At 41.3% G+C, this 14,997-nt stretch overlaps 1 protein-coding gene across 5 annotated transcripts in view; it reads right to left on the bottom strand.

Moving 5' to 3' along the window:
- Positions 1-474: 474 nt before the first annotated feature.
- Positions 475-14,997, bottom strand: part of COL14A1 (collagen type XIV alpha 1 chain) — a 219,066-nt gene continuing 204,543 nt past the window's right edge. Inside the window, exons 46-49 of one of the 5 annotated variants that reach the window (XM_077167558.1) lie at positions 7,551-7,628; positions 5,723-5,875; positions 4,840-4,906; positions 4,021-4,110 (exon numbers count right to left, since the gene is read on the bottom strand). In XM_077167558.1, coding sequence (XP_077023673.1) covers positions 4,875-4,906; positions 5,723-5,875; positions 7,551-7,628 — 263 coding nt within the window. In that variant the 3' untranslated portion in view covers positions 4,021-4,110; positions 4,840-4,874. Of the gene's footprint in view, positions 4,111-4,339; positions 4,907-4,930; positions 5,269-5,722; positions 5,876-7,550; positions 7,629-14,997 lie in introns of those variants that run through there. The other 4 variants (XM_077167560.1, XM_077167556.1, XM_077167557.1 and 1 more) reach the window with 4 other exon arrangements.

Raw genomic sequence — 14,997 nt, 5'->3', positions numbered from 1 at the left:
AAAATAAAACTCATGCTAGGATACCATACTTCTTCATAGTAGTCTACAAACGTTTATTGAGCAGCTAAGTGTCAGCACACTGTGGGCATTCTGAGACCACTTACAGAATGCACACAGCTAGTATGGGAGCACAGAGCAGAGAATTAACTAGAAAAGGGGATTTTGGTGTCATGGTTGTCCAGAAAGTCGTGATGGGGCCCAAGGATGGCTTCCCACAGGAACCTAAGTTGAGTCTTGAAGGTTGAGTATGAGTTCAAGTAGGTGACTTAACCAGGGGTAGACCAGAGAAGAAGGGTTTCCCGCGTGGAAGCAAAAGTATGCCAAAGGTATAGAAACATGAAAGAGCATGAATTAGGGATTTTATAATTAGTGGTTTGGAGAATGTTTGGTTGAGAGATACAGCTAAACATAGTTAATCAAAAAGGAAAATAGAATTTGTTATAAGCAAAAATAAAAAGGGGGGGGCATGATGGCTCAGCAGGTGAATTCTCGCCTGCCATGCCGGAGATCTGGGTTTGATTCCCAGTTCCTATCCATCTGAAAAAAAAAAGAAGAAGAAAAAGAGATAGCAGAAGGTGAAACACTCCCTACATGATCACATTTATTCCTGTGACCTTAAAATTCTCTCTGCATGTTGATGGCTTCCAAATTTATACCTCTAGTCGTGATTTCTCTCCTGAGCTCTGACTTGTCTACATAACATCTCACACTTTCTAGCTCCTAAATTAAACTTGTGAGCTTCCTGGACCTAAATCTGTAATTCAGCAGAGCGATAAAGGAATTTCCATCTACCTACCAGTCTTTGCTAGAAACTTGGGCTAGTCTCGTTCCAGTTCCTTGTTCAACAAGGTCCTGTCAATTCCACTAGCTTCATTCAGCCCTCCACGGAGGACAACTGCCCTGTTCACTTGTGTGAGTGAGAAACAGATTTATATTCTCTAAACTCCTGAGATGTTAGGGATTATTGTTACTATAGCACAGCCTGTACCAGCCTAGCCAGTACAACGTTAAGCACTTGGAGTAGGCCTGGCCTTTAGTAAGTGCTCAGTGACAGCTTCAGAACAAAAGTTCATCAAGGTGGCTCAAAGGATGAGCGATTTTCCCCTCACTAACTTATAATATACACCAGATCCTGTCATTCCTCTGCTGAAAAGCCCTCAATTGTTTCTCACTGAATTAAAAATAAAATGCAAATGACTAACTCTGTGCACACAGCCTCGATGGCTTTTATCTTCAGCCTTATCTTGTTCACTCTGCCCTTACTCTCTGGCCACACTGGCCTTGCCTGAACAAGGCAGGCATCTTCCCAACAAAGGGCCTTTGTACATGACAAGCCTGGGCTTGGAATTCTTCTCCCACACGGTTCCTCCTCTCCAAGTCCCAACTTAAATGCCATCCCCTCAGAGACAGGCCATCTCTGTCGGCCCTACTTGAAGCAGGTGCACCTTTACAGCCCTGTCATTATTCCCCATCTCAGCACCTTTTTCTGCGTCTCTGACATTATTCATCACAATTTGTATTAATATTGCTTATTGGTTCTGTAGTCTCCTGTCTTGCTCTAGCACTAGAGAAGCAGCTCCACGAGAACAGAAACGACATCTCTCTTGGTCAAGATTTTAGCCGCAGAACTATAACAGTTCCTAGAACACAGCAAGCACACAATATGGACTCTGAAAGGACAGGGATCAGGGGAGGTGAAAAAAAGAAGGGAGGGAGGGTTGTTCTGGAATTAAATGAGAACTTTTGACTGAAAAGCCTTATTTTCCTTTCTACTACCCTAGAATGTCTGTTCCCAAAAGAAATTGAGTTTCTAAGAAAATTGATGAAAATTCTGAAGTTATGTATTTTAAATGGAATAGTGCTTTACTATTTGCAGAAACAGTGTATACTATAAATTGATATCATTTGTATTACGTAAATTAAGATAATATTCCCTGCCCAAATAGCTAAGCCACTAAAACTGCAATTCAAAACCAGCTTTTATTACAAGGTAACATATTGTAAACACAAAAATCCTGAGTCTGAGTTACACCTTTTATTTGGAACATTTCACTTAAGAAAAGTCTGATGTTCTGGGTCCAGGTGATGACACATTCCAAACTAGTATAACCGTTCTGTAGTTTAAATAAACACATGTTGATCACCAAGTAAAATCAAAGCCAAGTGTATTTGCACAACTTAAGATGTCAATAGATTAGCACCTCAAGCAGTTTATATCTCACCATTTACAACAAATTTTGAAGGTCTTTTGAGTGACAAGGTGGTAAAGTGTGTGTTTTCAAGGGCCAAACATGAAAACATGCAGAATATCCTTCTCCATACTCCCTAAATGTCCTAGACAGAAATATCAAACATTTGGTCATGGCGTCACCAGCCTCACACCTGGTCATTTAAGGGACAGGAGTTCTCCGAGGTGACTCCCAGGTCAGGCCACCTTGGTCAGCCTTCTGCCTGCTCTCCTCCTGTGCTTTCTACATGGAGAATTGTAAGCCATAACCAAGAGGGAATGTAGCTGGTTGTCTGCTCACTGTCTTCTCTTATTTCTTGTAAAGGCACCAAAAAACCATTTGACTGGAAGTCCAAAGGCACACAGGTAGAATGTACTATTTGAATCTTTCAGATAGGGATTTATGTGGAGGGAACGAAAAAAGTCAGAAGGCCTCTGGAGGTCAGTGGGTCAGAGAACATCCTTATCAGACAGACACCATCCTTCTAATTATCCTGTTCTGATCTGGGAAGAATCCAGCTTCTGGTTGTAAATGATCCCATCGCTATTTTGTTTTTCTTTTAATTAGCTATTACTGGGGAGATGTGACAGAGGAAAAGTAGCATATTCTAAGTTTATGGTTTACTTTCATTTCTATTTTCAGCAAATAAATAGTAGAGTCCAAAGCTTTATCAAATGTCTAGATTTTACCTTTGTGAGCAAAAGATAAATTACAGTTTAGGAATAAGAGTCTAGCTGCTCCAGTCCTATGTCACTTCCTTTCTGCGGTCAGAATTTCTCTGGCTTTCCTCCATATCCCTGACAGATGGACTGTTTGGGCAGCCATCAGTAAACATTTTTTTCAGCAACAGTCATGTGTTTGCACTGGTAGGATATAAAGAAATGTTAAAATTCTTCCAGGCTCTTAGGCCCAAGCAAACTGCTTTTTTTGTTAAGCATCCTTTGAATGTTTGCCTAAAAGAAGTCAGTTTGCTTTTCTGATTGGGTCTCAGCCAAGTCTACTCAGGTTTAAGGTGACATTTAGAAATACAGTAAAAAGAATCCAATATGTTGTTTTAAAGTTTTATTTGCATTTGAAACAGAATGGAGACAGGCTTGCAATAACTTATCTGCATGAACAAATAATCCATGTAGATAAGAACAGGCAAGCCCTAGAACATTCCCCAGGATAAAATGGTCTTCAAAACTTTATCTCTTTTTGCATCAGAAGCCTGTGGAAAGCCACTATTTTGCAAGAGCCCAAAGCACTTAAAAACCAAACCTATTTTTTAAATCACCAATCACAGAGGTTATATTGTGATGCTTATTCTTGGATATGGGTGAAACCAGTTACCAAGAGATTTCAGAGTTGGACAGATGGTTAAGCAAGAGGTAGTTTCTGCAATAACATCCCTTTTTCTCAGCAAGTTCATTCCCACAGGGGCCAGGCATAATCTTTGAATCCCTCTGACTCTCTTTTCCACTGAGACCTGATTCCCCCCATATACAATCCTATCTATGATGCTGCACTTTAAGTCTTGACTTCACTGAACAGAAAAAAGATTTCAGGGTTCAATTTTTTTATTTCCAATCCCTCTTCTCTGGCATGCCATTAAAACAGCAAAGGGAAATAAATTCTGTGTTGTCATTGATTAAGGGGAAATTTTTTTTAACAGTTACCATATTATAAGCATTTCCAAGGAAGAGATCTGGGCTCCTAAGTGAGGCCCCAAAGGTAGCATACAAACCACACAACTACATTCATCTTGAATGCTTCAATTCCAAGAGTTCTTGTAGACGATCTTCAAATTTCTCCTAAGGCCATCAGTTCCCAGGGCCCCACAGTTCCATTGCTTCCAGCTCATCTCGGACAGGGGTGAATTCCGGCTGATCAGGACGGGGAGCTAGAGAGGAAGAGTGGGGGTGGGGACTTGATGGGACCCAGGAACTGCAAATTGGCATTTTCCCCTCTTATGCGTCCTTAGAGACGGAGATATCCTGCTGGGGTAGAAAGCCATTACCTAACCCACCACGCCGCCGCTTCCGCCTTCCTCGTGCTTTCAGACTGTTAGTAGAAGGTGGCAGGGACAGCTATGCTGCAGAAATTGTTAGAAAACTAGAATCACAGCGAACTGATTAAATAGTATATCTTTTATTTACAAAACAACCTGAAAACTCAGCAGAATTATGAAAGAAAAAGAACCTTTATAAACAGGTCTGATGTTAGAAGTCCATCACCGGGAGAGTGTGGGGAAGGGGGGTGCTCGGGGAGGAACGAGTGTGGGGTGCTCAGGAAAGAGTGGGCCCATCAGCCATGTGCGGGCACGAGAAAGAAGAAAAGTCATGTTTAAGTAACTTTATTATTGAGCCTTCAGATGGGGGAGTTTGGAATAAATTCTTGGTACACAACCGTATACCAATATGCAGACTGGATAGTCAGTTGCCATTACAACTGACACATCCCATTTGGTTAAGTGCCAATATTATCACCCTGGTTGGAGCGGGGAGGGCAAGAGCTGTGAAAGTGGGCAGGCAGGGAAGCAAGTGAGGCGGGGAAGTGGAGTGCCCAGCGTTAGGGGCAGGGGCTTGGTGGTGGTGGTCAACACGACAGTTCTGTATCCATAGCCAAATACCCAGGCCAACAGTATCAGAGTGGAGGGTCTCCACTTCACTGCTGGTAATCATTGTAAGGGATCAGCTCTTATCACAGGACAAGGGGAGTTGAGAGAACAGGGAGGGAAAAGATGAACAGAGAAAAACATGTCAGCAAAACTTTGACCAGTTCCTCTACCAACTAAGGTAATATTTCTCCTGAAGCAGAAAATTTAAATTCTAATTAGTTCATTGCCCCATAGCAGTCTCTGAGCCTCTCTCTTGATGCTTCCAAGAGTGATGATGTCAGAAAATGTCCCAATGCACAGCATGCCAGCCTTGTAACAGCATGCAGACTGCAGATATTTTTAGGAAGCATGATCATTTTGAATTTCAGTCCAGAAGAAGTTAGTGATGAGGCAAGGACAGCATGGCCCCTCTCATTTCTTCTTAAAACTATTCTCCATCACCTAAAATGCATGCGGTAGGCAGGATGTCACCCAAAAGAATCTAAGGGCCCTCCCCCCCATGGGGGAACAGCTAGGTTTGAGGTCTCCCCCAAACAAGAGCAAAATTAATGGGAAATAATGGCCACACCACAGCAGTAACAGAATGGGTTCCCATAGATTGCTCAACCGTGTCTCCCAATGATCAAATGTAAGGTCAGAGGCCCAGGAGTATCATTTTTAATCAAGGGACACATATACATGCTGTTATTTAGAATTTCTTGTGAGACTGTTTGAAGGGAAAGCCTCTGTAGTAATTTGGACGTTATAGAAGATGCATATGAATAATTTAAGGTGGCAAGGAATTCAAGCTCTGCTTCTTTTCCATACCCATCTTCTTTTCATAGCACCCTCTTCCCACTATGGTACTAACCATAGTAAAACAGCTCTCAAAGCTCACGAGAAGGCAGGTACTCACCTCCCACGAAAGTAGAACATGAAGAGGGATCACAGTATCCGGGCTGGCCAGTGGGTCCTTGTGGTCCAGGCACCCCCAGGTGCCCTGGAGGACCCCTTGGTCCAGGAGAGCCAGGGGGCCCAGGGCTGCCAGGCCGACTCTCCCCTGAAGGTCCTAAGAAGCACCCACAGATGAAAACAGTTGGTCTTTCACTGCAACTAAACTAATAACTAAGAGTAAAATTTACTTGCCCAACTTAATAATTAAAATGACCTGCCTTTCTCTATTCATTGAACTCTTTTTCCTCAACCAGAATTCCTGGCAGAGGCTCATCCTGCAATCATACACACCTTGGAAATCAATGCTTTTAATTAGTTCATGAAACTGGAAAGTAAAATGTATTCTTTTCTATTATCTCTTAAATATCAAAGGGAAACAAGGCTGTTATTCTCACCCTAGTTTTCTTTCTGGAGCTTTTGTGAGTTCCTTATGAATCCAATGCATGGACACACAGACACAAACACTCACGCACAAAGCCAAACCTCACCCTCATAATCTAGTTAGAATAGTCATACAAATCAGCACTGGCTTATGGACCCACATAATTAAAATACTTAGTCTGAATCTAAAAGAAATTATCCTGGAGGAGAAAACAAAAGGTCTAAAATCAGATCCCATATACTAATGCAAAAAAATTTTAGGCGAGCTTATTATTGTCAGATACAACAATTGAGAAACTAGATTGAGTGAATATGGGAAGGGAATTAAAATGTAAGAAGTTTGTCAGGTTGGGTTGTTTGGGTTTGTAGGCTTGCCTCTTTTCAGGCTTGAATTCCAACAGCATTTAAAAGACTGTTCTTCAACTAGAATGAAATTCTTCAGTGAAAGCACAAATGAAAAGTAGAAGCAAGTATCATCTTATATTTGAGTAGTTTTGTGACTTTCAGGAACATTCACTTCCACTCAAACAACACTCACCAACTACCTATTCTACTTAATACATGATGTCAGATCAGTTCCTTTTTTCTCTAATAACAAGAGCATTTGCATTCAAAAATGAATCTCCCCAGTTTATTGCACTAGGAGTATCTTCTTTAAGAAATAGTTCCCAAAACTTTTAGTAAGTTGGGAAAAAAAGTGTGGGAAACATTTGATTCAGTGAGGCTAAGGTTGGAATTGTAGATCAAATAACAGAATTGCAAACTTAACAATTCGAGTGACAAGTCTGATCATTTGGAGACCATTCTGAAAGCATAATAAAGTAAAACCAAAAAGCCCCAAACTTATACAGAACTCACTCAGTAAGACCACTGGGCAAGAACTATTTGTGTTACCAAATGTCCATGTGTCCCCTAGATTTCCCAACCTCTCTGTAGTGCAGTTGGGGCTGTGTAACTAGTTCCAGCCAGAGAAATGTGAGTGGAAGCGATGTACATCAGTAGGGGTTGAGGAAGTGAAGAATTGATGTGCCTCTTTCACCTTCCTCTTAGAGGCCACATGTTCCAAAATGGAGGAGAGCTGCTTTACCCACACCACCTCCACGTGAGTGCCAAATAAACCTTCATTGCATCAACTCACTAAGAAGTCTAGACTGATATCTTACTAGAGCATTGCCCATCTGATCCTAAATCATACAATGAATAAGACCCCGGGGTGTGCTGCAACCTTTTGAGTTGTATTTTGAGAGGATTGTTACTAACAAATTGGCTTCCCAACAAAATGAATGAGAAAAAAAACGATCATTCCAGAAGATGCAAAAATATGGCCATTTTTCTTACCTGAAATGTCAGCAAATGTAAAGATTTAGGATTTACATCTTACAGTTCTTTTGTAAGGTAGGATAATTTACCTGCTGGTCCAGGGGGACCTCTTGGACCTTGGGTTCCAACCCCTGGGTTTCCTTTTTCTCCCTTGACACCGGTTAGACCTGTTTAAGAGAGTAATAGTGAAGCTACCTTTAGAATGAAATTTGAATAGTGCCATTTTTCTTGGTTCAAGAGTCCCCCTCTTATGAAGACAATGAAGTGGGTTGGTGTAGGGTTATGGTTACCATGGGACTTTTAAATTAAATTCAGACACTGGTGGATTATGCAAAATCATGTGTAGAAGACTGGTTGTATAATTGAGAATGTAATCTGTACTTGCTATATTGCAAGTTTTCCTTTCTCTTTTCTACTGAAGTCGTTCAGCCTGCCAGGTTACAGCTTGTGTCTTTGCATGCACCAGGCTGTTCAACGTATGCAGTTGGCACTCCACGCGTAACACAATAGAAATCACAAGTGAACACGTCTAACATTTTCCTTTTGGTCCACCCTGTAATGTATCTGCAAAAGGCATGAATTATAATTAGGCAGCAATGTTCTGAAGAGCATGAGTTTCCATTAAAAACTTGGATGCTTCAGGAAAGCCTGTGTTTGATTTGGCTGATTCAGTCCCATAAAAATTCAAACCTATTCATGTTTCTTTTCCATTGAGCAGACCTCTTATTCCAAGTAATTTACAGTGCTATTAGCAAACTATACATTTCCATGGGCCAAAAAAACAAAGGAACGCATACTCTGACACCTCATTGTCCAAACAGGTCCTATCACAAGATGACTTGACAGGTGGGAGCATGCTATTTGGGGACCCATTCACTCTGAGACAGAATTGTATCAGCCTGGGGCCTGGGTTACCATGACTCACATAATAGCAGGTCTCTTCATTTTTCATGTGCAACAATGCTTTAAAATAGAACACAGAACTGTATCTCTGTTTAATTACAGCTACTGAGAAATTACGTATGAATTGGCGAGGGCTACAAGGATAGAGGACCTCCAGGCTGGCCTGCCCACTGCTATGCTTCCAAACACCCATGCCTATCTCCGTGGACATGGTACTACTATATGAGCTCACCAATGGCCAGTACCACGACTAGAAGGCACAGGGGTGCCCATGACTGCCTGTTTAGGGCTCTACTCTTCTTCTAGGAACTGAAGACAGGGAGTTCTCAAAAGTAAAAATAGAATCATCCCTTTTGTGTTAAAGCATGTGACTAACTCAGAGGACTTGACATTTAACGCTCAATTGTTCACCAAGGGGTTAATATAGAAAACCAGGGTACAGAGACTTAGCATGAGAAATTCTATTTATTGGGTTCCAGTTAAGTAGCTGGGAGTCAGTGCTATTTAGCTGATCAAAGCCTCACTTGCTGATGCTTGTGCCTTAGCGTGGGTCTGCAAATTTAATGGAAAATGTCTTCTCTCCAGCTAGGATTGGAGTCACTTTCCCTATTGGGAACCACTAATTTTTAAACAGTTATTACACAATAAAATACCCTGGTGACTAAACCAGGCTGCTCATGATTAACTGTGTGGTCCCAGAGGCCCTCAGGACCACACAGGACCAAGGACCCTACAACCTGGGTGTGAGTCTCCACCAGCAGCGATGCAGGACTTCAGGCTGAACACCACTTCCAGGAATGTATATTCTGGAATCACCCCCCTGGTAATCATTTCTTTACTTAACTTTTGTTTATTCATAAAGAGAGCAGAATGGAAAAGATTGGAGGGGGCAGTACAGAATCTGGTTGTTTAAATTTTCTAGTTATGTAGAGGGAAAAGTCAAGGTTAGAGAGTTAGGTTCTAATAAAAATATTCCAGCCTCTTCAAAATATCTAAGGAGGAAAGAAGAGAAAAATTTTAAAGATACAATTTATATCAATAGGATATTTTAGATTGTATTATCCTTTAAGTTATTATATGTTCTAAACTATATGTAAGCTATTAATATAGTAATAAATATTTGTTCCTGTGCTCCTGTTCTCAGACTGAAGGCATATTCATGGCTGTGTCAATGGAATTCTGTTACAGATTTTTTTTTCAGAATGAATGGAAAAATCAAGTTAAAAACCAGTATTTAAGTACCTAAGATGAAGGTTGGAATTCGAGGGTAAGCCTAGAGATGTAAGACCTCTAAAAATAGATCTGGATGTACTTTTATTGAGAAATATCCACCCATATGCAGTCTAACCATATTATACAATCAATGGCTCACAATATCATCATATAGTTGTTTATGCTTCACCATGATCATTCTGTGATTATTTGCATCACTCCAGATAAAGAAATAAAAAGAAAAAAAAAAAAACTCATACATCGCATACCCCTTACCCGTCCCTTTCATTGGCCCACAGCCTAGAGTATTTAAAGTTACTCAATTTTTACCCCTTCTCTCCCCCTATTTATTTTTATCCCTCTTTTTTTTTTTTAACTCATCTGTCCATACTCTGGATAAAAGGAGCCTCAGCCACAAGGTGTTCACAATCACACAGTCATGCTGTAAAAGCTATATAGTTATACAGTCTTCTTCAAGAATCAAGGTTACTGGAACACAGTTCAACAGATTGGGTGTATTTTTGATAAACCTGATTAAAAGGGGGAAAATCCAGGTGTCCTAAAATATCATTCTTAACTTTCCATGAGAGGCCAGAGGGCAGTGGAACCTGAGCATAAAGTCTTCTCTACAGGTAAAACACCACCCATAATAAGGGCTTCTTGATGCTTTCCTTCATAAAACTCTTTTTCTTTACATAAATAGTACACTATGTATATTATTTTATTTATAACCCAAAATGTTAAGATGGGACATAGTAAAAATAACAATCATTTAAAAAGCAACAACCAACAAACCATATTCAATTTATAATTAAATTAATAATTAAAAACCAAATGGAAGCAGTGTCTAAAATAACTAAGATAATTCAGAACAAAAACTATTGATCAGGATCCACTGATTAGAAATTTGATAACTAAACATGGGCTAGCCAATGTACCTTTAGAAACAGAATGAAGATAAAAGTCAGGAAAGTACTAAATAAAACTTCAGGGAGTCCCCAAATTATTTTTAAGAACTTTGGAACTGATTTGCATGTATGCAAAATATAATTATAAATTCCTTTCAAGTTCATTCATACATGACCTTATTTGAAGCAATGTATTTGCATTCACTAGCAAAATTCATGTCAATAAAGTATTTCTAAGTATTTTATTTCCCAGATTTTTCACTAGTAGGAACTAGTTCTTCAGTGATTATCTGAACATCTGTTGAAACCTAAGCCTTTAATGAAGTGCTTCTGAAAATAAGACATTTTTTCTCAATTCTGCTTATGAAAATAAAACAAATCTTTGGTTTTCATAAATCCTTTTTGTGAGGACCGAAGGTGAGGTCTATATAATTTTATCCTCACAACGAAGGTAGGGAAAATATTGCTCCTGTTTGACAGATCAAGAAATCACGTCTCAGATTCCATACTTTGCCCAACTATCATGCATCTAGTGAGAGATGGAGCTGACATCTGAATCAGGTGCAGCTCCAAAGCTTTGTCTTTGTTTCCCACCACACATACCGAATTGGACCATGTGAAAGCTGCTGTGCTGAGCAATGTAAGGACTACAAAGAGGCCAGAGGCAGCAGGAAACAAAGGTTGGAACAGAAAGTGGGCAGTGTGTTAGTCAGTCTCAAGTAGATACAAATTTTTTGCATCCTATCGGGAGCCTGTAGGGAATCAGCTCAGCTTGGGAACAGTTTTTAATCTATGATGGTCAAAGCTTGAGATCCACTTTCCTAGGAATATACAGTCCAGTGAGAGATAGGATGGGAATAAGTTAGATATAAATAAAGCTGTCAGTGAGAAGTATCAAATGGAGCACTCAGCTCAAAGAACAGAAGACAGTCCTTCCAAGCCTACGTAGTTGTACAAACTTGCGTAAGCTTCACTGCTGATCTAACACTGACCAGCCAATAGTTTCTTTTTCTGGGCCACAAAGGCAGGGGTATGTCTGTTTTAGTTCTTCAGTGATTTTCCCAGTGCCAGGAGCATATTAAGAACTCAAGAAATGGGCAGGCCGCGGTGGCTCAGCGGGCAAAGTGCTTGCCTGCTATGCCGGAGGACCTCGGTTCGATTCCCGGCCCCAGCCCATGTAACAAAAAACGGAGAAACAGAATACAATAAAACAAGAAAATGTTTAAAAATGTTTCCCTTTCTTCCTTCTATCCTTCCTTCCTTCTCTCTGTCTTTCCTTTAAAAAAAAAAAAAAAAAAAAAAAAAAAAAAAAAAAAAGAACTCAAGAAATGCCTGTCAAACAAATCGATGAATGAATGAAAGTCCAAATCAGATTGCAGACTTTGACAAAGGACATACCTCAAGTGCGTCTTGTAGCACATCAGCTATGCCTACTATTACCTCACTAGGTTTAAATGCCAGATACTTAATGGCTAGAAGCTCACCTAGTCTTTGCAAGTACTGAGGAGGCAGGTACCTCTACGAATCCTAAGAGAGGTCTGTTATAGAGTGAGGTTAAGTAACTTGTCCCACATGAGTAAATAGCAGAGCCAAGGTTTGAACCTGAGCAGGTTGGCACTGAAGCCATATACTTAAACCTCTGCGCTCCCTGCCTCTCCATCCTAAACTGTTTTTATTTATTTATTTTGCCTTGTTTGCTATAGTCACTGATGCCCTAACCTGCCTGCAAAATTATCCTGCAGGGTCTCTCACATTCTTTCGCACTGAGCAGTCAGCCCTGCGGACATCGTCACATGTCCTCAGCTCCCTTCCCTTGGTTTGCACACTGGCTCATATCAACGGGGTTGATGTTTAAAAGGATTTATCCTGCTCGCATTGTTTGTGTCCACCAACAATGGTGGCTGTCTGTTTCCTATTTTCTTTATTCCTCACTGTGAGCCTCTAAGCGGGGATACTTTATTCCTGTCTACGGCTCCTTCACCACAGTCAGCATTGCTGGCCGGACTCTAATGCTACTCCATGGAGCCGGGTCACTCCTTGATCTAAGACATTCTGAGGAACTCCCAGGATCCATGCCCGGGCGGAAACACAAGCCTAGGTAATGCTTTCATCAAAATCTTACCAAAAAGTCACAGAGACTGCAAGGGAAGTCTTCAGCTGTGTTATTGTATTGTCGGTTTCCTGGGAAATGCTGGCGATGAATTGCAACTAAGATCTGTTTTTCATTCAACTTGCTTGACTGCCTTCTAGGTACAAGGTAACGGGCAGCCACAGGGTGGTATGTTAATTGAACTCAATTCAACAAGCAATGTGTATACTCTGCCAGGCTCTGCAGCTTCTGTATGGTGGGCCTGTGGGTCTAGTACCAGCAAATGGAAATCCATGCCTTGGGCTTAGGTAGCCAAAGTTGGAAATAGATGGTTGTTTTAAAAGTAAAAAACAAAACAAGACTTTGCAGACAATTGCTAAGGGTTTTTCTTCCTATTGCCTTCTTTCCTATAACAATTGGGCATCCACTATGCCTGTAATACAGGGCTCAGCCAGGGAAAGATAAACTACTCCGGATATTTCAGGCAGAGGAAATTTAATATGGGACCTTGGTTTTACAGCTGATGCAAGGGCTGAGAAGTAAAAGATGATGAGGCAGATCATAAATTAGCAACAGAAGGAAGCCACTGTCACCCTCAGGAGTATAGGTACAGTGGGAAGAAATGATGTGATTAGAACCAGAAGGATCTAGAAGCAGAAGAGAAGTTATCCAGTGGATGCTGGAGCCATAGAGGGGTTGCCGCTACAACCAGAGTTACCAGAGGAGACAGGATGAAATAAGGAGACAAATACCTTGGCTTCTCCCCTCTTCCTACCCTCCATTCTTTTCCAGTGCCCACCCCTACCCGCCACGGGCTGAATCTGTTCAGGAAGCAGAGGGCATAGGAGCCTTCAAACTTAGATCCCTGTAACTGGGTGAGTCCAGGTTTGGGATCCGAGAGCAAGCAGACTAGACCAGTCCCAAGACCAGGTACTGAGAATCCCAAAGCAAAAACGCACTTCCTACCTTGGAGTGGGTCACTGGACAGTAAAGAAAATAGACGAACAAACCAATAGTTACAATGCAGTGTAAGAACAGCTATGACAGAACATGACAGACAGCACAAAATTGAGGCATCTGTGGGGAATCTCAGAACAATTTCCAATCCAACCAACCCCCTGAAGTTAACTCTTAAAGGGCAGGCATTAGCCACAAAGAGAAGAGGCAGTCAGGCATGCGAGCAGAGGGAAGTCCGTGGGCAAAGGCTTGGATCAAGAGAGAACAGAGCGTGCCTTGGGGACCAGAAGTGGTTTGTTCTGACGCTGGGAGGCTGAGGGTGGAAAGCAGGAAAGTGTGAGGCTAGTCTCGGCCAGGTCATGACCAGTTTTGCTTGCCAAGGCATTTGGATGTGGTCCCTCACTTGCACAGGCCTCTTTCTATATCCTGCCACCTAATTTTGTGTTTTTAATTCTGTACTTCTTTTCTTAAAGAAGGACCCTGCACCGTTTAACCGACAGGTCCCCCTGTACCTGGATTAATCGAGGCATACAGGAGCCCTGCAGATCTCAACCCACCAATAAACACTGGGCAAGGGCCACATAGAGGAACATGTTGAACCATCACATCGGGCCAGCCAGAGGCCAGAAACCCACGAACTGGATCAAGATTAAGACGGCATATTCAGCATCTCAGGTTTCTTTTAATCAGTTACTAAGAGACAAGGCAATTGAGCCAGGAGGTTCTTTGGTCTTTTGACCACAGACTTTTAAATGAGACAAACTTAAATTTGGGCAGTGAGAGAAAGGAAGAAGTGGAGCAGAGGGGAGGTGAGTGAAGGAGGGGTTAGAAGTTGAAAAGGCAGGAGAGAGGAAGAAAGACGATGAGGCAGACAACGCATCCATACATATCAACCCGCTGCAGTCCTTTGAGGGTTCCCTCTTCCCAGGTGCAGATATGTAGTTAAAGGGCAAGGGTTTTAAATTGGGCACCTGGAATCTGGGTAGCAAAGAGGGGAGACTGACTTTGTACCAAGCTCTTAAAGAAAAACATATTTTCTTCTGACCAGAATATATCATGCCAACATTAAAATTAGTCTTTGGTCCTTGGTGATAATATTGAAGTAACTAGAGCTGCTAGCATCCAAAATGTTTGAAAGATCCCACATTTATAATATAGAATGAAATGTACAGAAATCAGTAGGGAAATCCTTCAGAAGGTTAATTCACAGTCATTTCCACTCAACCTTTTCCAGCCACTAGTGTGGGGAAGGACGTTGTCACCACCGGTGGATGGGAGAGGGTAACCAGTATTTTAAGATTCCCCTAGAGAAGGCCTTAGAAGTGAAAAGAAGGACATGGAAAACTAAAACACGGAAAAGGTATTTACATTTGCATAATACCAATCACATATCTGCTATCTGAAGAGATCTTCACTGTTACCCCAATAGAGACTGTGCAGACTGACATAGGTCTTTATAATGACATC

This window comes from Tamandua tetradactyla, chromosome 6 (assembly GCF_023851605.1).
Source record: "Tamandua tetradactyla isolate mTamTet1 chromosome 6, mTamTet1.pri, whole genome shotgun sequence".
NCBI classification, from domain to species: Eukaryota; Metazoa; Chordata; class Mammalia; order Pilosa; family Myrmecophagidae; genus Tamandua; species Tamandua tetradactyla.
Note: the sequence above shows the minus strand (reverse complement) of the source record. Positions and strands in the feature narration are given on the sequence as shown.